The sequence below is a fragment of the Leptopilina boulardi genome, unplaced genomic scaffold (assembly GCF_019393585.1).
Source record: "Leptopilina boulardi isolate dan_hultmark-lab unplaced genomic scaffold, ZJU_Lbou_2.1 LbouV2_244, whole genome shotgun sequence".
In the NCBI taxonomy this organism is placed as follows: Eukaryota; Metazoa; Arthropoda; class Insecta; order Hymenoptera; family Figitidae; genus Leptopilina; species Leptopilina boulardi.
The window spans coordinates 693,256-721,113 of NW_026137801.1; the positions used below are offsets into that span (position 1 = coordinate 693,256).

The 27,858-nt window shown below is 26.4% G+C and overlaps 1 protein-coding gene across 3 annotated transcripts; it reads right to left on the minus strand.

Annotated features, from left to right (window-relative positions):
• Positions 1 to 216: 216 nt before the first annotated feature.
• On the minus strand, positions 217 to 27,858 carry LOC127280440 (rho GTPase-activating protein 20-like). Of its 3 annotated transcripts, none has more exons than XM_051303413.1 (8): positions 27,010 to 27,858; positions 18,046 to 18,231; positions 12,547 to 12,702; positions 11,390 to 11,607; positions 9,777 to 9,903; positions 6,118 to 6,779; positions 4,541 to 4,839; positions 217 to 4,423 (listed from the first exon to the last, which is right to left on the minus strand). In XM_051303413.1, exons 1-8 carry the CDS (start codon positions 27,316 to 27,318, stop codon positions 3,384 to 3,386), a joined length of 2,997 nt encoding a protein of 998 aa, XP_051159370.1. In that variant the 5' UTR covers positions 27,319 to 27,858; the 3' UTR covers positions 217 to 3,383. The 3 variants fall into 3 exon arrangements, with proteins under 3 accessions (XP_051159370.1, XP_051159369.1, XP_051159368.1); XM_051303412.1 differs by having other exon boundaries at positions 217 to 4,426; XM_051303411.1 differs by having other exon boundaries at positions 217 to 4,839.

A 27,858-nucleotide genomic window follows, 5' to 3' on the forward strand; every position in this document is an offset into this window, starting at 1 on the left:
TGAGAAACTGAAACTTTTTTTTCTCATGACAAAATTTCTAAATTCAACATTTTTAAAGTTAAATGTCTTTCAAATTAGGTCTACTTTTGAAAAAATTGATACCCCCAGATTTCTAAAAAAAAAAATTTTAAACGTCACAGATAAATCTCACGTAAAATCGCCTAAATATTTTATCTTTAACTCAAAATAACGAGGAAAGGAAAAAAATAAAACATGTTGTATAAAATACGAAATATATTTACTGTAATAGTATAATTTATGGAAGTATACATATTATATTGTGTTCGATAACGCGTGTTTATATTTAATTCTTTAACAACATAAAGTACATTTTTGTACAAAGTAAAGAGAAAATTAAACACGATTTTATTAACATTTTTTTTGTACTGTGTACTAGCTTACTTGATACATAATATTTTTTAGAGACTATTCTCCAAACGAACTAAAATTATGATTTTATGACAATACAATCACCAGACGGATATTATCATCATATAATTTGAAATTCATAAATTACAAACATAATTTTCTGTTGTATCAAAAACAATGATATGTTTGTTTTGTTCATGGGAAAGGGCACAATAAAATTAAAAATAGACAAGTATAAAAAATAATAATTGATATTCTTTGAAACGAAGCAGTTTTACTTTATAATTAACAATCGATAATAACAAAAATAGTTAATAGCAAAACTGCAACAAGTTAACGATATAATTATATATAAAAATGTGATATGCTAAGTATATATAGAACAATATTATACACCTCGAAAAACGTAACTACAAATATTTTTTTAAACCCGCTCTCAGTTCGGGTATATTCAGTCTGATACTATGTTTTAATCGATTCAAACAATATTCTAAAAATCTATTCAAAGATAAGAAGCACCATAAATCCCTGAATAATCAATAAAACCGAATGTTAATAATCGCAAAATTTCTTTGATTATTTTTATATTCTTTTTTTAGATTCCTAAACTTTTATAATTTTTCCTTTTTTTTTAAATAAAAATTTTATTTTTTTTAAACAGAATCTAGAAACAAATTAGAAATTAGGAAAACAATTAAAATGATTTACAAAAATCAATTTTGCAAATTATAAATATTTCATACATTTCTTAGATAGAATGATCATATTTTATCTATTACCTAAAAAACATAACGACTACAGTAAATAAAGAGTAAACACAATTTACATTCAAAAATATTACAAAAAAAACACACCATTATCTAAAGCGTTATTAATAACATTCAAAACACCTTTGGTACAGTGAATTTCAGAACACTAAAATTATTATAGTTAATAATAGTCTTCGAATTTGGTAATATATAATTAAAATGAAAAGCCATATTTTAAAAAGCAGTGTTTGAAAAACCTTTACCTGAAAGTGATAAGAAAATTACTCTTCAAAATATGTATTTATATCATAAAAAAAAGTTATCAAAATCATTAATCATTAATTGCACACCAATTAAAAATTATCAGCGAGCAATCACATTAAAATCAAACATACGTTAAAAAGAGAGAATACATAAAAATATAATTGAGATTTCAGATTTTTTGCAACTGATTATAAGTACATTATTATGTAACTGATTTGTATTCACGGAAAAACAATTAATTTTATAATTCAATAAAAATTGACAATTTAATATTAATTGAAATTAAATGAAGTTGCTTTTATGGAGTAGTCATTTAATATTTTTTATATTTTAATATTTCAATTAAAGTTGAATAATTTGATTATTATTATCTTTCAATAGACCCACTTTATAATCGCTAATTATTAAATTATTCTCCTACTTTTATTCCCTTAAAATTAAATGTCTTCTTGTATATAAAATTTAAATTTGGAAATCTAAATCCTCCTATTTAATAGTTATAAAAAAATTATTTAATAAAGTGTAGTGAAAATTTAAAGATAAGCTTTGGTTTTCCTTTAGTATACAAAATGTTGAAAAATCTAAAAGAAATGATTCACAAAATTAATACATAAGGTGCCTATTTTAAGAGCATTATTTATTATTTTATTAAAATAAAAATTATTTTTAATTAAAATTAAAATATTATTACTATTATAGTTAAAATAAATAACTTTTTACCACTTTCTTTACTTGGAGGATTTAGATTTCTAAAATAAATTATAAATTAAAATTGTTTTAAAAAATATTTTTTCAAAAACTTTGAAGGCACTAGATTCTGGGTTTGTTAAAAATATTATTAATACAATTTGTAAAAATAAATGTTTTTTGAATTTGTAAGATTTTTTCTTAATGAAAAATTTTTCAATTTTTTTTACTTATATGATTCGCAATTAGTTAAAAGTTCTGAAAACGATATTCTGTAAACTTTTGTTATGAGAACTGACATCAAAATATATATTTTGTATTGTCAATATCTGCTTTTGTATTTTTACTTAGTTTTATAAATATAATTTATTTTATATTGGAAGATACGTCTCACAGAAGAAATCAAATAGTAATGTTCAAATTATTAACTTTATTAAATTATTCATAAAATTGTTGGCTTACTACTTTCTTTTGTTTTTTAATCGAATTGTAATAAATTAAATTTGAGGTTATTTTATGATTTTAATATTTATTAAAAACTGATTTAAAAACGCAATAAAAATTCGCATTTCACATGAAATGAGTAAATGAATTTACTTGATTTTTTAAAATTAAAAAACCTCAATTTCGAAAAATTGGCGCTTGATCCCTTTTGTCATTCTACCTTTTATCTATGAGATTCAATTTTTTAATTTTTTCAATGTTAACTTTTAATGTTAATATAATAGTAAAAAAATTGTGTTTTTTTAAAACACTTTTTCGTCTTTCACGGAAAATCTTTTTTTAATTACAGAAATAAATAGCATTTTTTTCGAATATAAGCCATTGAAATTCTCCTCATTGTTTATAAAAATAAGAAAATTTAAAACGAAACATTTTTTTATTAGAATAAAGTTAAATAATATTTAAATTTTATTTATTAACAAAGGTGGCAAAATAAATTTACTCTTAAAAAGTAAATAAAAATAAAAAAAAAGTTGAAATAAGTAAATAAAATTTAATTTTCGTTAGGAGAATTATTTGTGGAAAATACTAAATATTTCTGACCAAAACGGCCCCGAGCCTTTTGAAATTAATTTTTCTTTGAATTTAATCTGAAATTTTATTTGAACTCTTCTTTTTGATTTCTTCCCACCCCTACTTTTTATTAAAAGTTATAATTTCACATTCACTCACATGCTCTCTTACACACACATATAAAGATAATACAAAAATTTAATTTTCGACTAGGTTCTGTAAGACAAGAGTGATGACTTTAAAATCGACACTATTCTGTGGATTTTGGTTTTAATTTACAAAAGAATGTCTACGACTTTAAACGTAACTTTCGTCGTCGTTAACTGATCTACTGTATCCAAGATTTCTCATTGTAATTGTTGCTCGTGGTTGAGGTGGTGGTCTATAGGGTGGCGGTGGAGGGGGCAGTGATCTTGATCTTCCAGCAATTTTATGTCTATCTTCAAAATTCATATGAACAGGTGGCAGATGCTTGAGTCTAGGTGGTAACGGTGGCGGCGTATCAGACCAAATGCTTTTTCCATCTTCATTTTCTATGCTATAATTAATTGTATCACTTTGTTTAAAAGTGTAAATTTCCTTTCGTTCTCTTGTATTGTAAATGTCACTTAAATTCTCACGATTTCCATAAATATTGTTATCAGACTTTTCACTACATTCGTAACGATTAATGGGTATTTCCTTCTTGGCGTAAATTTCATTTCTTCCCTTTTTAAATTCATAGATGTCACTATTAGAATGATGACTACTGCTGTTCTGTGAAATGGGAGATTCACGACTGTAGACTTTTTTGTAATCATTAAAGTCCTCCTTATTGAATTCGTAGCGATTCGCAAGCAACGAAGTATTGACAGAATCGTCCAATACTCTGTCATCTAAGCGTTCATAGTCCATTCGAATGTCTCGGGAAATATCGACCTGAGAAGATTGATATTCTTTGCGAATGTCGATCTTCATGTCCTGATATTCTCGAGAGTAAATGTCCTTCTCATCAAAACGTTCTTTGCGATGATCCATTTCTTCAAGTTTGGTGCGCGGTGTTCTTTTAAGTTGAGCTCGAAGCCAATCTTGTCTTTGGAAATTGGGATTATTCGGATTAACAGGATAATTTATTCTTTCGTCCCAACCTCCATAAACCCTAATGTAAGTTTTATTCACAGACTTATTATCGTCCTTGAGTGTTGAACTGGCATTAACAGCCGAGTCTTCTGAACCAACGGGCGATTCGGGAATAAATAGTTGACAATCAGATAGTGTTAGGCCCGAATCTCTGGAAAGTGACATATGATCCTTACGTGGTGGTTCTGTCAGATCCAAACTGTCCAATGATAGTCCACCTGCTGCAACGGCACGAATAAATGTTTCTATCGATCGTTTATAAAGATCAGCATCGCTAAGATTCTTTTTCACAAGAAATATCGGAATCGCATAGAATGATTTATTGGCAAACTCACAATGCAAACTGTCGGTGCTTTCTTCGGCTCCACTGTCGCTTCGTTCCTCGCCAAGGAGTTGAGTGACTCCTTCGCCAAACAGTACGTCACAATGTCGAATTAACATCTCGGTCAGTGTTGGTATTGTACGGCTATGTTTAACTGAAGGATTTACCGACCATAATAAACTTGGACCACAACAAACACCAAGATTGCTTGCACACATCAGATTGTGTTTTGAACGTCTGGCAACATGATGTAACACGCAAATCAAATGTGAAAGCAAATTGTAGTTTGGCTTCGGAAGACGGTCCAGTATGCTGAAAAAAAATTGTTCAAGTTATATTAAAAATTAAAAGTTATCAAATATTACAAAAAAACATTTTTTTTCAAAATTAACTTTTATTTTTCATTTTTAACCCCTTTAAAAAATTGTTTTCTTATTTTTATTTGAAAGATGAGACATTTTACAACAAAACTGTATAAATATAAAAATGGGACAAGAAAAAAATTTATTTCCAATATTTCAGAACTGAACTAAGAAAAATTTTGAAAATTTTAATTAAATAGGATATACGGTGGTGAGAAAGGCGAGAAAAATTTGCAATTATATTATTCAATTCATCGTTATTCAACAAATTCCTAAAAAAAAAAAATTTTTTTTAAATTCTGATTTAGTCAATTTATTCTAATTTCAAATGTTAATATAGCTTTTAGTTTTAATAATCAAAAAAAATTTTGGACAATAATTAAATTTTTTTTTAAATAATTGAATTGCAGAAGATTTTTTTTGAAATTAATTTTTTTTAAATTTAAACTGCTATAGTTTTTTTTTTAATTTCTGACAAATCAATTTTAGAGTTTTCATTTAAAACTTTCTTAAATAACTGAATTTAAAAAAAAAATATTATAAATAATTGAATTTTTTAAGACTTACAGTTGACATTTTTAGAAATAATTGAATATCAAGATTTTATTAAATTTCAGACAATAATTAAATTTTATAGAATTGAAAATAATTTGTCAAATAATTTTAGATAACATTTTTTAAAAGTAATTGAATTTTCAAAGATTTAAAATTCAGATTTTTGAAAATAATTGTACATCAAGTGATTTTTAATTGAAATTTTTAAATTTCAAAAAGTTTTAGATGAACAATTTTAAAAGGTTTTAAACTGAAATTTTTGGTCATTTTATTTGGGTTTTTTTTTTTTGAAATTTTAAACAATTGTTAAATTTCGTAAAATTTTTAATTAAAAAATAATTTAAGATAATTTAATTTGTGAAGAATTTCAGTTAAAAATTTGTTAAATAATTAAAATAAAGAAGATTTTAAAAAGATTTTAGGATTATAATCTAAAAAATCTAAAAAAAAAACTTGAATGGTTTTTATTACCATTTATTACTACCATTAGAAATTAATTTATTGTTAAATATGTCAGTGACCATATTTTTGTCCAAAGAAAGGTTATTAAAAAGTAAGGGAAAAATCAAAAAATGTCAGGGAGGAGTCAGGGAATTTTTTTCTCAATCCTTGTTAGACATCCTGATAAACTATTTGAATTAAAAAATAAAAATTGGATAAAAAGTGAATTTACCTTTTTATCGATTGTACTGGTTTGGTTGACTCAAGACTTTCCATCCATTGCGGAAACAAATGGGAAGTGAGTAGAGGATCTGGCAGTGATCTTAAAAAGTCTTTAAGTAGTGCTGCAATAGCAATAATTGGTGCATTTTCCAGACATCTTGAATCTCCTGAAGACTCAATTTGATCTCTGAGCTCCCTGACAATTCGAATATTTGCTGATTTTCTAAAAATACCTTGCGTAAATGGTCCTTTTACAAAAATTTGCTGCAACATAACTAAAACGGGCTTAGGTAATCCATTGTCATCTAATCTCGATAGACTAACTCCAAATATACTTGGATTAAGGGATAAAGATCGCCTTAGTAGACCAGTGATTTTTGATTTATTTTTCTTTATTGGCGACTTCAATGTCGGCCTAAGAATAAAGTGGCAAGTGTCGTTACCGCTTTTATTACAATGCTCCAAATCAAAACCTTCTTCAGTAGACAATGTATGCCGTAAATTTGACAGTTTAATGGCAAAGGGTCTCTCGTGTCCTATCAAAGGATATGGCGCATCATCTGATGATGTCCTTGACCACAATTGAAAGTGACCCTGTAGATCTAGAAGACGTGTAGCCAAATTTACGCATGTTGTTGCTGTCATTTCTGAACTCACCATAATTGTTTTGCTCTAGAATTAATAAATTTAAAATAATTACAAATTATTTCAGAAACTAGACTAAAAAAAGTGAAACTAATGAATAATGCCTGAAATTAATTTCTGATACAATTTTCTTTTAGCCGAATTTATATTTGTTCAAATTATTTTTTAACATTTATTTATAACATTTATTCAAATTTTCGAAGCGCATGAATTTCCCATAAAAAAAATTTTTATTTAAAAAATTATAATTTATCTAATATTAATTTAGCAGAATTCTCATTAAACGAAATTTTAAGTAATTCAAATTTTTAAATGCCAGAATTTCCAATTCACCGAAAAAATTATTGACAGAAAGACTTTGGTGCGAATTTAAAAATGAACCAATCAAAATTTTCTTGATAATTTCAGATTGGTTAATTTTAAATTTCGCACCAAAATCTTTCTTTCGATTGTTTGTCGGTCATGTGCAGTCTTGAACAAATAGAAATTCAGTGTTTTAAAAATTCTGTCAAATAACAATTCGTACAAAAAAAATTCGAACAAATGAAGATTATTGATAAATTGGAAGTTCTGGAATTTGAAAAGTTGAATCATTTAAAATTTAGTTGAATGATTATTTTGCAAAACTAATATTCGGTTAAATTAGATTTTTTAAAATAAAAAGTCAGGTAGACAGAAATGCTATAAAATAAAAAATTTATTTAAAAAAAAATTCTGTTAAATGCTAATTCGAAAAATGAAAATTCGTCTAATAAATAAAAAATCTAATAAAAGTCTTTAAAGTGAAAATTATAACTAATAATTTTTATAGAAAATTCATGCGCCTCAAAATTTTATTTAACATAAAAGATTTAAAAGAATTTTTATTAGCTAAAATTTCATTGCATAGAATTTTCTTTTAGACGAATTTCTATATATTCGAATTATTATTTGACAGAATTTTCATATAACCGATGTTTCATATTACAGAATTTTTACTTAAAATTCATGTTAATTCATTTAGTAGAATTTCTATCTGATCAAATTTTCATTTAACTGAATTCTCATTTGTACGAATTAACTTCAGTCAGAAACTATTTGGTACGAATTTTAAAATTCGCTTCAAAATGTTTCTGCCGACTGTTTATTCGAAAAAATGAAAGTTCTGTTAAATAAAAATTCCATAAAATAGAAATTTTTTAAAATGAATTTTCGATTAAATGAAAATTTTGTAAGATGAAAATGAAAATTCTGTGAATGAATAATTCGAACAAATTAAAAATAAAAATATTCTTATAAAAGAAAATTCTGTTGAATAAAAATTCGAACAAATACAAATTCTGATAAACAAAAATTCAAGCAAATATAAATTCTGTGAAGTGAATTTTCGATTATATAAAAATTTCGTAATTATGGGAAATTAATTTAGTAGAAATTCTGTGAAAAAATAAGTCGAACAAATATAAATTCGATTAAAAAAAAATTCTATCTAATGAAATTCTAACAAATTAATTTTAGTCATTATTCATAAGTCTCGTTAATTGGGCAGTGGTACCACGTTACTTTACGTCAATTAAAATCATTAAGTACACGAGACACTTTAACAGAAACTGGACACTCATAGAGTGTAATATTTTCTTTTTTGTTGTACCAATCTAATTACTGTAAGATCAAAATAAAAAGTTGTTAATAAAAATGTTTTTTTATCATATGGCATTATTTTTCTCACAGTGTAATCTTTTATTAAAGTGACAACATTTTTCTCTATTTTTAGTAGGAAAAAAGTTATAAGTAAATTAAAAAAATATTGCTCAAATTTGTTATTGTAAATATCTCGAAAAATATTAAAAATTTCAAATTCAAAATTTGTACACTTATTTACCACCACTACAATTTACCGAATTTTGAGAAAAATTCGAGACATGACCCCGTATTCTCATATGAAATGCCTCATATATATATATATATATATATATATATATATATATATATATATATAAATTAAAAATGGCGGATTCAATATGGCAGATCTAAAATGGCGTATTTAAAAAAAAATGTTCGAATTTCCTTGAAACTTGTTACTTGGGGGTTTTTGGGGTCTCTGAAAACGAACCTAATGTCAGATTTAAAAAATTCAAAATGGCCGACAACTTTGTAAAAAATTTACCGGTTTTGTTTGAAACTTGTTAGTTAGGGGTTTTAGAGTAATATTAGATACGACATTTTGAATTGTAAAAAATTGTTTTCGAATTCGTAATTTACAAATAAATTTATTTGTTTATAGATTAAAAGAATTTTTTTAATTATTATGTACAAAATTAAGCAATTTTTAAGCTCCTGGGGCTCTTATATTCTCATTCTCCAAATCTTCTTCCTCCTCAATTACCTCATCGTAATTCAAATACAAATCATATGAGTCCGGCTTCAACTCAGCCAACTCTCTTTCTGTAAGCAAATTATCCAATGAATACAGTTGTTTTAATTTTGCCCACCCAACATAGTGGTGATCTATAAATTTTTTTACGTAGAAAATTAATGTGATGTTCTTAATAAAACTTTGGAATCTGGAATTTGTTCCAGATTCCCTTTATACAATTTGACTCTAATAGATGAAGGATTTATCGCTATTAATAATTTTTATCTTATAAGATGAAGATTCAAGACAACATCGGGAAACAGTTCAGTCCCATTTACTACGTCATATTCGTTTCTAATTGGCTGTTGCATCTTAAAATCTTTTGCTTGACAAAAGTTAGATCTTATTAAACTGAATTTGATTAAATGTTTAAAGGCTGAAATAGCTAATTTTGTTTTTTCCAACACACAAGAAGTAGTGTTTCAAGAGAATCACTATATATATTCTTTAAATAGAACTATTTGTTCATTCCCAGTAAATCAAGTCACTTATTGACTTTCTCAAGCATTTGCAGTCTTGATTCTCTGTCTCCAACAATCATTTATAAATATCTTGGTCAAATTGGAAAGTGTAATTAGGTTAAACGACATTGAAGATGAGAATCTGAACTAGATAATATGAACACTTACATATTCTATATTGGCTTCATTTTCATGATACAGAATTTGAATATTCGTGTCTGGTGGTTCCTTCCCACTCTCTTCTCTTACTAATTCCGTCAGACGTCCCCACCATAAATCTCGTGCTGCACTAGTCCTAAAGAGCATCAAATAAAGTAAATTAAGGTGAATAGGAAAATATTTAAACATATTTTAAAAGGTTAAATTCCACTTATAATTATACGAATACGAATACTTTATTGCATTTAAAATTTAAATATGTCAGATTATATTTTTTTTCATGTCAAAAATGTTTAATAGATTTAACAGGTTCAAAGAGAAATTATATATTGTCTAGCTAGGTTTTTGACCAAAAACTTTTTTCTGAACATTAGACTCTTTTTCGAGCTCGCAATGCAAGTGCCATCATGAGCGTATTATTCTTAAAGTCGTAGTAACTTTAAGAAGAAGAGAATAGTCCTATAAGTGACTCCAAGAAAAGTCAGCTGTTACCATAAATCACTGAGTGCAAGTTGAGACCAAAATATAAGCTCAAGAATGTTAATTGTTTCCGGAGAAAATTAAAAATAAAAGGAAATTTGAAATTGGTCATTTCTTAAATATATAAGAAAAAAATCACAATAATCACTTCATTTACAATATATTAATTAATTAATGAATTAATTAAACAATTGATCAAATCAAATAAGTCGAATTGAACTTGAGGAAATAATTATTTGATCGAATTTTAATTGGATAGAATAGTCCTTTAAAAGAAACTTTAATTTTACATGAAGATAATTGGAAAAAATTATTTTCTAGCGGAATTTTTACTTATTCAAATTCAGATTTTATAGAATTCTTAAAACGCCGAATTTTTATTTTACAGAACTATCATTTGTCTGAATAAATAACTGGCAAAAAAATGTGATCCTAAATTTAAAAATTAACCAATTATAATTTCGTTGGTAATTTCTGATTGGTCAATTTTAAAAGATGCGCTAAAATTTTTCTTTCAGATATTTATTTGGTCAAATGAAAGTTGTGTACAATAAAAATTCGGCGTTTTAAGAATTCGTCAAAATGTAAATTCGGATAGAAAATAAAATTTTGTAATATTTTTCCGTAGAATTCAAAAATTTTTAAAAGTTTATTCTGTTTAATTAAAATTTGATGAAGTCAAACAAGTTTATAAACCGAAAATTAATTAAAGTAACAATATTGAAATTCTGTTAATTGAAATTTTTATCAATTAATAATTCAATTAAATGTTAAAGAATGTTAAAAAAAAACTGAAAATTCGATTTTGGTAGAATTACTTAATGACCTTAATGACCTAAATGACCTATTAATAATTTTTTGAGCAAATTCAGAATTAAAAATGGAAGAACCTAATAATCAATTTTAAATTATTAACAGCAGTTAAAATAATAAAATGTAGAATTATACTAATAAACCAAGAATTTAGTCTTAACTTAATCGTAAAAACTATGAATGGAACTGTGAACACAAATTTGTTCTTTCCTAACACAACATCATAAAATAAAAGTAGACAAATAGTAAAACTCACGTTTACAACTTCATTGTGCCTTAATAAATTATATAATAAGAAAGAAAAATATTAATTAAATTGCAATATTTACATGAAAGTAGCAACAACATTTGTAGTTGGCCAACCAAGTACAAAACTTGTTTCCTGAGATTTATTTGTTTCGGCGACGTCATCTATATGACCAGTTGTCAACCAGAGCTCGCTCATTTTAACAGACTGCTTTAACTTAAAGTTACCTCCACTTCGTGCTTTGGCTATGAGTAAAACATCCGAAAAAAGAAAGAGATGTCTTTCTTGTGACTGCATTCCCTGTAATAAATTGTAAATTAAAACAGTATCCTAGGAAAAAGTAAATCCACAATTATTTTTTAAACAAATTTTCAATTTTCAAATTAAAGTTTGACAGAATTTCTTTTTATACGAATTTTTACGTAACAAAATTTTGAGCTACCGAATTTTTATTTTAGTCATTTAATTTACATGATTTTTTATGTAAGAGAATTTTCAGTTAAGCGAATTTTAAATTAACAGAAAATTCTCATTCAATCGAATTTTATGTGATTCGAATTTTTTAAATGACAGAAATTCCAATTAACCAAAATTTTAATTTGTACGAATTTTTAATTGATAGAATTTTTAAGACGCCGAATTTTCATTTGTCCGGAATTACAAATGACTGAACAAACAATCGTCAGAAATATTTCGGTGCAATTTTTAAAATTGACCAATCACGATTTTCTTGATAATTTCTAATTGGTCAATTTTAAAAATTGCGTTGAAATCTTTCTGTCGAATGTTTGTTCGGACATTTGTAATTTCGGTCAAATGAAAATTCGGCGTCTTAAAAGTTCTATCAATTAAAATTTTAGTTAATTGGAATTTCTGTCATTTAAAAATTCAAATCACATAAAATTCGATTGAATGAGAATTTTCTGTTAATTTAAAATTCGCTTAACTTAAAATTCTCTTAAATAAAAAGTCATGTAAATTAAATGACTAAAATAAAAATTCTGCCCAACAAAAATTCAGTAGCTCAAAATTTTGTTAAGTAAAAATTGGTATAAAAAGAAAATCTATCAAATTTCAATTCGAAAAATGAAATTTCGTCTAAAAAATAATTATTTCTAATAAAATTCGTTCAATAGAATTATTCTAGATGAATTCTAGTGAACACTATACTGAACTATAATGTTTGTTTATTCAAATCTTCATTCAACGCTTAAATCACTATGAATAAAATGAACTTACCGTGGTAAATTGTACTGGAGTTTCCAATAAGAAGGTTCTAGTAGATCCAATTGTTAATAAGGAATTATTACTGTTGTTCAAAGATTTCTGCGAAAGTGCTCTTGTTAGTCTTCCAGTTTTAACGCCGTTTCTTTTACGAAGAATGTTTTTCATTTTCTAAAAACACAAAGAAAATCAATTATATTATGTGATTTTTACTACAATCAAAAGGGAAGAATATAGATTTCCTTTAAAAAATATATGTTTTTCATAAACTGATGGTAATATATTTACTAAGATGTCTCTAAAAAAAAAAAATTATAAACACAGAAAAGGTTCTAAAATTATGTCAGTAAAAAAGAAATAAAATTGATTTTAGTTTTTAATCGATTCATATAAAATAAAAGTATGCTCTTTCTAAAAAAAACTTGGTTTCAAAGCAGAAAATATCAAATTCGAAAAGGTGTCTGCTTATTATTAAAATCCCCGGATTTACTTGAAACTGATTTTTTGAGTGTTTTCGGGTATGTTGAATACAAAGACATTAAATTTTTAATATTCAAAAAGACAGATATAAAATCGTATCAATGTCCAGAAAATTAGATCAGTAAAGTTAAAATTTTCAAAAAAAAAAAAACAAATATTGTGGTGAACTGTGCTCGACTTGTGCTCATTTGTTCTAAAATTCATTTTTGTCAAAACTCAAAATTTCGGTAAAAAAAATCAAAAAACTTTTGTAAATCTAAAAATTTTTAATTTTCAAAAAAACAAATATTGTGTTGAATTGTGTTTGACTTGTGCTCTTTTGTGCATAAATTTATTTTTTGAAAAACTCAAAATTCCGGGCAAAAAAATAAAAAAACTTTTTTTATATATCTAAATTTAAACTTTTCAAAAAAACAAATTTTATGCTGAATTGTACTCGACTTATGTACTAATTGTACTCTTTCGTGCAGAAATTCATTCTTTGGAACTCTAAATTCGGGGCTTAAAAACAAAAAAAAAACTTTTGTAAATCTAAAAAAAAAAATATTGACGTTTTTTGGTGAAAAAAATATTTTTTATAAATTTTAGTCAAAAACTTTTTTTAGTTTTAATTTTTTACATCACAATTGCGAAAAAGAGCTTAATACTATCTTAGTCGTTTAAAAAAGGTTTTTAATTCTTTTGCCCGGAATTTTGAGTTTTTCAAAACATGAATTTTTGCACGAAAGAGCACAAGTCGAGTACAATTCAGCACAAAACTTGTTTTTCGAAAACTTTAGACTTAGACGTATAAAAAAAGTTTTTTTGCACTTTAATTATATTTTTAAGTTAGGTTTTCAATAATAATATATTTAAACCTAATACACTTTGTAATTACTTTTATTAAATATCTGAACAATATAATTTAAGTATTAGAAAATGAGTGCAATCACACGAGAGAAATCAATTCTTTTACCGCACGTGTTGCACACGATACTTTCTCCAACGCCTAGCAAGGAAATGCGATTTCGAACAGCTTTATGTTTCTATAAAAAGGGAATAAGGGTTAAATGTTTAACAATATCAGATTGCATTGGTTTTTACATTAATATCTTGAGACGCATGAATAATGCCTAAAATTAATTTGTTAGAATTTTTATTTCATAGAATTTCATTAGATAGAATTTTTTTATATTACAGAATTTTTAAATAATCAATCATTTACAAGTTTATACTTGATTGCAGTTTTGATTATTACGTTGGCCAGGTCTAGACACGATTTTTTTTTAAATTTTTCATTTTGGCAGTCTTTTTTTCTAAAAATAATTAATTTTTGACCGTTTTTTTCGAGCTTATAAACGTTGTAAAAAGTGCGCAAGATAATATTTTCGAAAAAGCTTGTGCGCTGACCTAGAAAAATGTTCGCTGAACAATTTAAAAAAAACACTTTGGTTGATCAAAAACTTCTAGTCAAACTCTTACCAAAACCAAGAAAGATTAGAAATATTAAAAAAAAAGACAAATCAATTTTTTCAAACATCCAACGTGGACTGCCCCCTTAAACAAATTTTATTCATACAGGAAAAACCTAGTCTCATTTTTGTTGCAACTCAAAATGAGCCAATGCTAAAGGACATAGACGGTGGCGCCACCGACCTGGCTCATTTTTGGTGCACTTGATACCAGGTTTTTTCTGTCCAGAAGAAAATCATTAAAAACAATATTTATTTTAAGACAGAATAATTTTTTAACCATTTAACGATGCGCATGTCCAATAAAAATCATTAGTTAGAATTTTCGTTTTCAACAATTTTATTAAATATTATTTTTTTAGACCAATTTTCATTTTTCGAATTAACACTTGTCAGAATATCTTTTTTAATGAATTTTTAATTAACAGAATTTTTAGGCACCGAATTTTTATTTGGTTTAATTCTTGAAACGAAGAATTTTTATTTGTCCGAAATTGCAAATGGCCGAACAAACAATCGACAGAAAAATTTTGGCGCGATGTATAAAATTCACCAATCAGAAGTTAGCAAGAAAATCGTAATTGGCGGATGACTTTTTGAAAAATTGATCGGATTGTCATGAAAGTCGTTACTCGGGGGTATTTAAGATCGCTGATTACAAATCCGATGTTAGTTTTAAAAAATCGGACAAGTGCGAGTTACACTCGCACTGAAATCGAGGGTTCCGTACTCGAAGCGAACTTATTTGGTATAAAAACAAATGTTTAAAAAATATGTGTTGTATGACATCTAATATAAGTGATACAAAAAGGAACAATTTTCTTGAATTTTACAAAATTGTTCCTTTTTGTATCACTTATATTAGTTGTCATACAACACATATTTTTTAAACATTTGTTTTTATACCAAATAAGTTCGCTTCGAGTACGGAACCCTCGATTTCAGTGCGAGTGTAACTCGCACTTGTCCGATTTTATTTTTAAAAAATATTTTACTAAAAAAATATAAGAAACATAATTTTATTTCAACTCGCAATATTTTTATTGTATTTACATTTTAAAAATATATTGAATATTAAATTTTATCTTTCTAAGTCAAAAAGAGATAAAACTTAAGATATTGATATAAGGCTAGTAGCTGCTTGTCAAGGAAAAATCGAAAGTTATCTAAAAAATAAAATTTGTTTATTAATTCCTGAAAAATCAACTCCAATCATCCTCGCTATATTTTTCTTGTAATCTACACGTAAAAATACGTCAAAATATATAAATTTGAATCACTGTAGAAAAACTTTTTTCGTTTTTTGCGGAAAAATACATTTTTTTCTGAAATTTATCATTTTTCTTCAAAAATTTGATGAAAATTGATCATCAACTCCAATCGCGCTTACATTTTTTCCCTGTATTTTTCACGCAAAAATTGAGTTTTACAGCAAGTATGAACAGTCTGGATTGAATATTGTGTGCGCTAGGGAGAATAAATAATTTTTTTCGAAATTTTTGATTTTTCCTTGACAACGCTATGTAAATTATTCCGAATCAAGTTCGCTATAATTTTCCTGTAATTTTCACGTAAAAATACGTAAGTGTGTCAAATTTGAGCTCTTTATGTCAAAAGATGTGGCCGCTAGGGGGGGGGTACATACTCATTTTTAGGTATTTTTCGTAAAAATTCATGGTTTTTCCTTGACAACGCTATGATAATCAACTCCAATCATGCTCGCTATATTTTTTTTGTAATCTACACGTAAAAATACGTTAAAATATATAAATTTAATTTCCTTTAAATAAAATTTTGTTCGTTTTTGGTGGAAAAATACATTTTTTTCCTAAAATTGTCATTTTTACTTGAAAAACTTGATAAAAAGTTAATCATCAACTCTATTCGTGACCGCTTTTTTTCCCCTGTATTTTTCCCGTAAAAATACATTTGTATACTAAATATGATCTGTCTGGGTTGAATATTGTGTGCGCTAGGGAGAATAAATAATTTTTTTCGAAATTTTTGATTTTTCCTTGACAACGCTATGTAAATTATTCCGAATCAAGTTCGCTATAATTTTCCTGTAATTTTCACGTAAAAATACGTAAGTGTGTCAAATTTGAGCTCTTTATGTCAAAAGATGTGGCCGCTAGGGGGGGGGTACATAGTCATTTTTAGGCATTTTTCGTAAAAATTCATGGTTTTTCCTTGACAACGCTATGTTAATCAATTCCAATCAAGTTCGCTATAATTTTCCTGTAATCTACACGCGAAAATACATATGTGTACTAATTTTCAGCCCTCCAGATAAATTTATGTGGCCGCTAGGGGGGGGGGGGTACACGATTTCAAAAAAACCGATATTAATAGGGTTCCGAACCGAGTACGGAACCCTAAAAATGTTTAAAATCCAAAATGGCAGATCCAATATAGCGGACAATTGGTTTATAAATTGATCGGATTTACTTATTGTTACTCGGGGGTTTTTGAGGTCAGTAAGTACGAATCCGATGACAGTTTCTTAAATTACGAAATGGTGGATACAATATGACGATCGAAAGCTCGAAAATATGAGCTCAGCTCTTGAAAGTGACTACTCGGGCATTTTTAGTGATGGCTGTTCACGAATCTGGGGTAAATTTTTTTCTGTAATTTGCCTCCCCATTTGTAGTTACCGGGATGAACCGCGGGAGGTTACAGAACACTGAACCCAATTTTATTTGTTTTGTTTTTTTTAAATCATCCACCATCTTGCAATCGCCATTTTGAATTAAGAAAATTTTGAAAAACTAACATCGGATTCGTAATCATTAAAAAACTCCCAAGCAATAATTTTTAAGAGCATAACTCAACTTTCTGAAATTTCGTCCACCATATTGGATCCGCTATTTTGAATTTCGAAAAAATTTGAAAAACTGACATCAGATTCGTTGTCAGCGACCCTAAAAACCCTCGAGTAACGAGTTTCATACAAATCCGATAATTTTTTAAAAAATCGTCCGCCATATTAGAACGACCATTTTGAATTTTGAAAATCTTGAAAAACTGATATCAAATTCGTTGTTAGTGTCCCTAAAAATTTCGAAGTAGTCATTTTTGCAAATTCATATTATATTTCTCTTTATAATTTTCTATTTTTTTGAAAATCTTACAAAAAGATACTTGTGTTTATATTATTAAAAAATAATTATTAATAATTAATTAATATATAAAATTTTTTCATAAAATTAAATAAATTTGCAGATCAATACCGTTCAGAAAACAAGAATATTTTAATTTTTGACAGAGTTATGGTTTTTTAAATTCAAAATGATTTCGATCGAAATCACTGGGCGTTAAAGAGCTCTTACTGTTTTTTTAAGAATCGATTAAAAAAATGTTTTAAAGTAGTCAAAAATAACAATCATTCTTTTTAATTAGGGAAATATTGATGAAATATTGAAAATGCGTCCATTAAATCATTCAGTGAAAATTTTCATTGCCAATTAATGGAATTTCATTAATTGTCAGTGAAATTTTGCTGATTAAGATTTAGAGGATATTTAACAAGTCCGTAATGTATATTAAATCTTATTAAAACATTAAACCAAAAAAATATTACCGTTGTTAAAACATCTCGTTCATGTAGTCGCAGATTATCTCCAGGAAACAATTCTTGAATACGATGAAGGTCACCTTCAAGTTGATTCCGTTGAAGAATGATACCACTTTCAACTTGATTTTCGTCTTCTGTAAGATTTCTCGCTTCCTGCCTTAAATACCTCTCATACTCAGCAAGTCTCTGGACCTATAAATGTTTAAAAAGTTAAATAAATAATACTGTATATAGTATTATAAAACTAATAGGAAATTTTAAATAAACACAAATATCTTCTTTTCCAAGTATAAATATGGATATAATTATAAAATATATTTTGGAAAATGTAATTTACAATTGACCGTACAGTCCGTACATTAATTAATTTTGTGTCTATTGGTCCACGTTTTAAATTTTTTTTTAGGTTATGGAAAAAAGCAAAACAATCCCATTCCGTTGTTTTTATAGAATACTAGTAAAAGCTCTTCAAAATAAGTAACATTATATATAGTAATAAAAAAAATTATGTCTATTTTAATAATTCATTTAACAAATGTTTTTAAAGTAATTTAAAATTCCCGGTTACTTTATGGTTTGGATTGGATTCGCTTGAAATTTTGGTAAATTGTTTTCTTATATGTTTACAAATCCCTGAAATATTAGAAAATTAAAAAAAGAGTGTCATTTCCAAATCCACTTAACTAAGGCAATGCTTTACAAATTTTGTAATTATTGTAATTATAATTTTGCAATTATTTTTACTTTTATTATTATTATTATTATTATTATTATTAGAAAGCTAAGATTTTTTCAAAAAAATAAGTAAAAATTAAGGCGGGATCATTTTTATTTTCACTGAAAAGCTGAGATTTTTTCCAATAGACTATATATATATATAAAGATGAAAGTAGGACAGCAATGGGTTTGCAAAAAAGGTAAAAGAAACCAGATATTTATCTCCGTTTTTTTTACATTTTCTCGAAATCTCATTGTTGTGCCACTCTGCACAACAAAAATTATTCCTGGGATATCCAACTTTCCGTACCGTGTGATATCCCGCACGAGATATTTTACTGATTAATGAACATTTAAATTTAGTAAGAAATAACAGTAAATATTTTACATTTTAAAAAATTACAATTCTACCTATTTGTAAATTATTTTCTAACAATTAAAATTTTTAATTTTTAAATACATATCCTGTATGGGATATCCTAAGGAACTTTTGGGATATTTAAATTTCCGTCCCATGTAAAACTCTACGGTAGCAAATGAAAAATTCTTTAAAATTCATCTTATAAAAATTATGATATATACCTAATACATTATAAATTATACGGTATTATTAAGTGTAGAAGTGAAATAAATATAAGTATTTTATGGAAAAAAATTCCAGGACGTAAAAAGAAATTCTAAAATTACCAATCATGAAATCAGCTTACTTTTAATTATATAGAAAAAATAAGTTATTTAACAAAAAACTCATTTCCTTAGGTAAATAAAATAGGTTTCACAGAAAGAGTCTAAATAAATAAATTCATAAATCTCTTTGCGATTTCGATAAAAAAGAAATAGAAAAATTAGTAACAGTTAAGCATAGTGTAATTATTTGTCAGTGTCGGTTTTAGGTATATGAATACAGGTACAGGAAAACTGATTTCTCTTTAACTCCCGGATGCGGATGAATACAATCTTACTTCAAGTCAGTTAATTTAAGTATAGTCACTTATTCTACACATGAAATGAATTTATACGAATATGCAATTTTTTTTTATTACTGAAAATTTAGTATTAAAAATTTGATGCTAATTTTTTTCTTAATTCACGATTCAGTAATTGCAAATACAGATGATAATTTTTCTTAAAGTTTATAATAAATTGAATGGCTTTATAAAATAATTACCTTAATTTAATGTAATATTTTAGTTTTTCTTCGATTTTTGAAATATTTTAACTAAGAAAAAAATTAATTTTTATGTAAAAAATAAAATTTTTTTATAACACAAATTAAGGGGAGTCACCACCTTCATTTTAAATCCGTTAAATTTTAATGATCGCAGGAAGTTATATTTTCTTTTGGCATCATTTGGGTCCTAAAAACATGGTGAAATAAATAAAATTTTAATTTTTGACTTTAGAAATAAAAGTCTTAAAAAATTAATATTTTAAATTAATCTATCTTCTTTTACAATTTAAAACTAATTATTTAATCCAAAAGTATTATCAGGGCCTCTAAAACTTTTTGCAAAATTTTCTTAGTACTTTCAAAAATAAAAAGAAATTTACAAAAAATCGGATCTAAAGTTAAAAAAAATTAATTTGCTTATAAAAATATAAGTCGATAATGTTACTACTGATAAGCAAAATATTTCAGACTCTAAATTAGATGAGCGTTAAATGAAAATAGATTCATAGGGGGGCGGTACTGATATACATTATGTCAATCGTTTTTATTATTTTACATAAAACATTGTATTCGCGGTAGAATTCTTAATTTAAATATAGAAATTTTTCTGAACGATTTTGTTTAATTTAACACTGGAAATCCAGTAGAACGTCCGAAATGTGACATTTTTTTACACTTATAGTTCCCCGTCATGTAACGAAAACAGCTACCATTCCCTGCAAAGTTTCACAATTCGAATGTTCCACAGATTATTTTAAGTTAAAGTTTATTCTGTGTGTATTAAATTTACTGTATTTTTAACAAAATTTATTTTTAAATCAAATTTTATCAACAAAAATGTATTATTGAATTAAACTTAAATATGTTTGACTGCATAGCAAAGATATACTAAGTTTGAATTAAACATACTATGGTTCAACTAAAAATATCGTTTTCTCAATGTAGGGGGTTAAGTTCATCTAAAATTTCGTCTTAGGGTCTCTGGGCTGTCAGGGTCTTAATGACGATCCCTCAGACTTTTAAACAGACTAATGGATAATGCCTAAAACTAATTTCTTAGAATTTTTAATTGATAGAATTTCATTAGATATTTTCTTTTTTTTTAACCGAATTTATATTTGTTCAAATTATTTTTTGACATAATTTCGTTAAACCGATTCTCTATATTATAGAATTTTTAAAAACTGAACTTATATTACAAATTTTCATTTGCTAGAATTTTTATTAAATAGAGTACAAATTTAAACGAATTTTTATTCAGCAGAATTTCATAACATATATATAACCAATTTTTCATAATACAGATTTTTTACACAACCGAAAATTCATTTAACAAAAACTGACTTAAAATTTTCATTTGACAGAACTTTAATTTGTTGAAAAAAAACATTGGGCAAAAACATTTCGGCGCGAATTTTTAAATTATCCAATCAAATTTTGTTTCGTAATTTCATTGGTTAATTTTAACAATTCTCTCCGAAATGTTTTTGTTCAATGTTTTTTCGAATCAATTAAAGTTCTGATGACACTAAAGTTACCAACGTTGTTTCATCGAAAAGAATTTTTTTTTCCTAAGATTGAATATTTCCTCTCCTTTGTTGAGGATGTTAAGTGTTTGAGGATGTATTTGGAGCCAAAATAAAGAAGTTTCAATAAAATAGAAATTGCTTCTTGACCTTTAAACTAATCTTATAACAAAAAATTCGTCGAATCAACGTTGGTAACTTCAGCGTAATAAGTTCTGTCAAATTCTGTTAATTGAATTTTCTGCTAAGTAAAAATTATATTGAATAAAAATTCGTTGAAATGGAAATTATATCAAATAATAATTCGAACAATTTAATATTCTTCCAAAAGGAAATTATATGTTATGAAATTTTGCTAAATAAAAATCCATTTAAATGTCTACTCTAACAAATGAAAAATCGAACAAATAGAAATTCTGTCAAAGAAAAATTCGATTAAATAGGAATTTTTTTAAGTAAATGCTATATAAAAAATGTTATATAAAAATTCTGCAATATAAAAAATCGTTTTAATAGAAATTTTGTGAAAAAATTATTAGAACAAATAAAAATTCGGCTAAATGAAAATTCTATCAATTCAAATTCTGAAAAATTATTTTACGCATTATTTATATATCTCGTTGTCGAAAAACCTAAGTAAAGAGTACTTTTCAGTACTTTTTTTCTATTTCCGAATTAAATTAGAACTGAATTTCTTTATTTTGTTCAAAGAAGTTATATAAAAGTCCTAATTTCTTAGTTGCTCAATTATCCGTTTCAAAAGTGGAAAAATCGAAACTTGTCTTAGGTCGAATTTTATCAACATTGAGTTCGAGCATGTTCGAGCGAACTTGTGATACTTGTAACATTAATCATTCGGTATTGCGAATTCGTCCATTTTAAGGATTATTCAAAGTTTCAAATGTTTTTCAATAAACCAACTTTTGTTGCTGAAATTATTTTCTTTTTTAAATGATTTATTAAATAAAAAAAAATATTGATTTAAAACGTTTTTCTTTTTTGAAAATCCATATATTGGCAACTATACATATTGGTAGTTCTCGTCAGTAGGTATGGAAAATTCCTCATGATAGCGGACGCACCTTTACTATACAGAAAAAATCTTTACAGAGAAAGTAAGACGTCGGCCAACGAGTGAGCTCAGAAAGAGGTGTAACTGGAGGTAAACGGAGCGACAGAGATAGAAAGAAAAGAAGAAGCAAGACAAGGAAAGGCAGACAATCTGCACTCAAGGTCACCGACCGTCAGTAGCAGTAACAGTAGCAGAGTAGCAGTAACATAAGCAACCACACCGACAGCTCACAGAATTTTATTTTCTTCTCTTCACCCTCTCTTTGTCACGTCGATCAGTCTTTTATTGACGTGACCTTTAATACACGTTCTTCGTTACGATATAATTTAACGACCCAACTCTTTACTACAAATTTACTAGAAAACCCCATTTTTTTTCTTTAATAATACTGAAACAATGAAACACAATTCCAGGCTAAGATTTTTGTCACATAAAACAAATCAGATAGTACAACTTTTTATATGAAACTTGATACAGTAATACGTAGAGACGCATGAATAATGCCTAAAATTGATTTAGAATTTTTATTTCTTATTTCATTAGACAGAATTTTCTTTTAGAATTTTTATTTGTATGAATTTTTTTTTAATTTCCATTAAACTGATTTTCTATATGTGACGCACCACAAGAAAAGGGACCTTAGGGACAAAAAATTCTAGGTTATATTTGTAATTTTTGAATAGAAAATATACAAAGAGAAATATACAACTTTCAGTACAAACCACTGGAGATTAAGTTTTTATTAGATCCAACATATTCAATAAACACTGATTTTGATTTTACATAATTAAAAGTGTCTTCAAAATAGTCTTCAAGCGAAGACTATTAGTAAACATAACCTAAAATTTGTTTGCAGCTAAGGTCCCTTTCACCGTTTATTTCCATTCGTAATTGAAATTTCAACAATTTCATTGAGAACGTTGACATGATATGCCGTCACGCAAATTTTCCCAGAATTTTTATCCCCCCTCCACATTGTCTTGCAATTTTATATGAGAGTAACACATTGTGTCTCGTTAAGTGAATCAACTGCAGCGCCATCTTCATCAGTTCAATTTATACTATCAAGCACAACTTTTTATGTTCATATTTACAACATTCTCAATGCTTATTCAGTTCAATTATACATTCAAGTGCAATCGATAAAATTTGATATTTTTATGCGGTTTTTTTTGGAAGGATTTGTGCGAGTTTTATTTAAATTACTTTCCGAAGTAACCTTACAAATTTAAACGAAACTTGGTAGTATAATATTTACTGATATATAAGTCCAAGAAAATTGTTTTTTTTTGTAATGGAAAAGAATTTCTAAAATTTTGAGAAAATTAAAACGAAGGATCTACTTCAATTTTTTTTAATATGAAAACTGGAAAAATAAGGAGAATTTTGAACTGTTAGCCATTTTTGGTGATGTGATTTAAAAGTTGATTTTTTCATTATTTATTGTTGTATCTTTTAAATATAAACAATTGACATTACTCAAAAAACTACACCAAGTTTCATTTAAATTTGTAAGATTACTTCGAAAAGTAATAATAAAAACTCCTGGTTTGACACAGAAACACAAATTTATATTTTTTAAATTTTTCTGAAGACGAGGAAAACGACGAATTAATTATCTTAAGGATGAAGTTCTATCGTAAAGAGAATTAAGTTACGACCGATTTTTTTAACACTTAATAAAAAAATATCTTATGAAAATTCCTTGCTTTGTCATACAAATTTGTCAACTCAATTTTTTTTACATTAAGAAATTGATCAAACTTTTTATGATACAAAATAAATACATATTTTTTGTTTAAAAAAGTGTCATTAGACACTTGTATATGTCATGTAAATTAATTTCTAAAAATATTTAATATTTTTCCATAAGATAATCAAAATATCTATACTTAAAGCTACATGAGAATTTTTCATTAATTTTTCCACATAACTTCACTTTTCTGGAAATTTTACTCTTTAACACAATAAGTAAAATTATAAAATAATGGTTTCTGTTTTGACTAGTTCAGTCAAGCCATAGTTATGTAATAAAAGAATTTTTTAAAAACATTAAAATTCCTCATTTTCTGACAAAAATGTTTCTTGACTGAAACTGAATACATTTTTTTTCTTATAATATTTTTTAATGGAAATTATAACAAATAAGTTATAAATTTTTGCATATTCACCGCATAATATCGAATTTGTTGAGGATTGTTAAAGAAGGGGGAGTGGAAAATAAGTCTGCATGACGTGTAAACATTCTCATCACATAACTCATTCATGAGATACAAAGATTTTTTACAAAATAAAAGATATAAAGCCATTTATGTAAGTGAAGAGGACAAAAAAACATAATTAGAAGTGGATATAAATACAGAGCTAAATGATCCTATTTTTTAGAAATCTATTTAAGTCACTCCTATTTACTTTTAAATTCCGACTTTATCCCACTTCATGGTGTATTAAATTCTCGTTTGATTTTTTTTAACATTGTACAAATACAAATATTTAATACAAATATAATACAAATATTTTTAAATGAATCTAAATATACTGAAAGTTATTTTATTGAATAGTTTGAAAAAAATTAAGTTTTTGAATAAAAAAAAATATATAGGTAATAAAAAAATTTGTATAAGATTTTTAGTTTAAAAATTATTTAAATTTCTAATATGAGTCCGAATTTTAATTTTACATTTATACTTTCGTTTATAAAATTTAAATTTGTTAATTGTTAATTCTATTATTCATGCTACTCTAAAAAATTTACTGATACTGAATCACATTTAAGAAAAAAATTGTTTATATAATTGTTTAACAAAAGTTTTATTAAATTACTAATAAAACTTAATTTTATTATTATTATTAGTATTTTATCCATTTTCAAACAAACAGGCCAGAAATTAAAAAGAAATTAATTAGTAAAATTGTTAGTAAAGTTAAGAAAAATATTTTTTTAAAAAATTGTTTAACTACATTTTGAGAAAAATTCTGTTTATAGACTTTTTACTTAACCGAAAATTCATCTAATAGAATTTCTATTTGGTTGAATTTTTATTTGACACAAGTTTCATTTGTTCGAATAAACATTCAGTAGAAATATATTTTGGCGCGAATTTTAAAATTAACCAATAAAAATTTTCTGGATAATTTCTGATTGGTTAATTTTGAAATTCGCGCTCAAAAATTTCTGTCGGAATTTAATGCGAACAAATAAAAGTTCTGTAAATCAAAAAGTTAATCAAATTGAAATTCTGTTAAACGAATTTTTCGGTTAAGTATAAAAATTCTGTAATATGAATATCATGTTAAATGAAAATTCGAATAAATAAAAATTCTGTAAAGTGAATTTTTGTTTATTAAAAAAATTCTCTGATATAGAAAATTGGTTTTATGGAAATTTTGTCAAAAAATAATTCAAAAAAATATGAATTCGACTAAAAGAAAATTCTAGCTAATGAAATTCTATCAAATAAAAATTCTAACAAATTAAATTTTATCAAATAAAAATTCTGACAAATTATTTTAGGCATTATTCATGCGTCAGTTTATTTTAATCCTTATTGGTATTAAAATAATATCCCACAAATTACTGTGTAATAATTTTCAAAAAAAAAAAAGTAAATATTATAATTATTTAAACATAAATTTTGTAAACTTACATTAATTGTGCTTTGTAAGGTCACTAAGTTTACACTGTAAACTTCAGTAATATATTTTGTTGGATCAAGGTAAGCTTACAGTAAGATAATGTGCTATGTGTGTTAAAATAATTAAAATTATCAATTTTTTAAATAACTCGACCCCTCTTATAATTATGTCCATAAATATTAAATTTGCTTATTTATTTTCCCCAATAACACGGAATATTCCATTCACATTCCGGGAATAATCCATTGGAATATTCGGAATATTAAAATGTCCGACCTTCGGAATATTCCACTAGAATATTGATGGAATGTTCCATTGGAATATTCCGTTGGAATGTTGGAGGAATATTCCATCAGAATATTGAAGGAATATTCAATGGAAACATTGTACGAATATATTTTTTAATAATGAAAAATGAAACTATTATTACTGATTTTATAATGTTCCTACCTTCTACTTATCAAATTTTTTAATTTTGTCTTCATTGAAATAAAATACGTTCAGTTATGTATTTATATAAATTAATTCTGAAAAATAAATTTTAAAACAGTACAAAAATGGTTTTTAAATTAAAATTTGCAAATAATTGATAAATTTCAAATGTGTATTCCGAAAAAAATATTCATACAATGTTTCAATTAAATATTCCTTCAATATTCTGTAGGAATATTCCTCATATTCCAACGGAATATTCCTTCAATATTTCAACGAAACATTCCATCAATATTCCAATGGAATATTCCGAAGGTCGGACATTTTATTATTCCGAATACTCAAATGGAATATTCCCGGAATGTGAATGGAATATTCCGTGTTATAGTGGCAGTTGAAAAGAGAAAATATTTTACCTCTTTGATACCATCCAGTCGACCAAGACTCTTGGTTCCACGTAAAGGCGGAAAAGCTATATCCTGCCATGTCGAGCCATCCTCACAGGGTTGTGGTTCACTAACATTGAGGCAACGTGCACGACTTTTACTTCTTCGTTTATCTAAGAGATGTTTTGCACGCGACTTTCTCACCGGTACGATGGAGTCATCCTCTGGATCACTTTGAATTTCCCATCTAGATGGTGATTTAAAGCGACGACGAGGACTTGTCGGTGAGGTCACAGGTGATGTTAGCCTCTGGACAATAGTGCCAAACATGGTCATCATCAACAAGTTTACTTATGAGCAATCCGATATCTCTACACTAGTCGAGTTTTCTTTGAGATTTCGGTATTCCACTTACGAAGTAAATCACAACACTTCATTCTCTCCACTAAATTTTGTCTAATAATCACAATTTTTTTATTCAATTCACTACCGCCTATATTCTCCTTCTTTTTAGATGTGAGAACAACTTTGTGAATGCCTTGAGTTGTGAGAGTGACATACCCATGGGAGGCTAATCTACTACGGATGCAGGACTCGAGGCTGCATTCCTTTCTTCCGTCGTCATAGTCCCGTGATCGAAAACGCGTGCGTTCGATCAGATCACGAACAAACTGGATCGATATGTTAAGTCGATGTGAAAAAATCAACTTCTTTCGAGGGCAGAATAAAAAAAATTTACACTCAACTGCTGATGCGACTTGACGAAACACGAATTTCTATTTTGTACTTATGTACGTGCGACGACATGGTGAAAGTCACAAAATAATACCTCAACAGCTGCAGGCAAGCAGAATTAAACTGGTTATACATAGAATTAGG

Excerpts from the sequence above, each read along its gene's own strand:
- LOC127280440 (XM_051303411.1), bottom strand. The coding sequence starts at position 27,318 with ATGATGACCATGTTTGGCACTATTGTCCAGAGGCTAACATCACCTGTG. Across the intron at positions 18,232-27,009 it reads GACTGGATGGTATCAAAGAG|GTCCAGAGACTTGCTGAGTA; the intron begins GTAAAATATTTT and ends AAACATTTATAG. Across the intron at positions 11,608-12,546 it reads CTCCAGTACAATTTACCACG|GGAATGCAGTCACAAGAAAG; the intron begins GTAAGTTCATTT and ends AATTTATTACAG.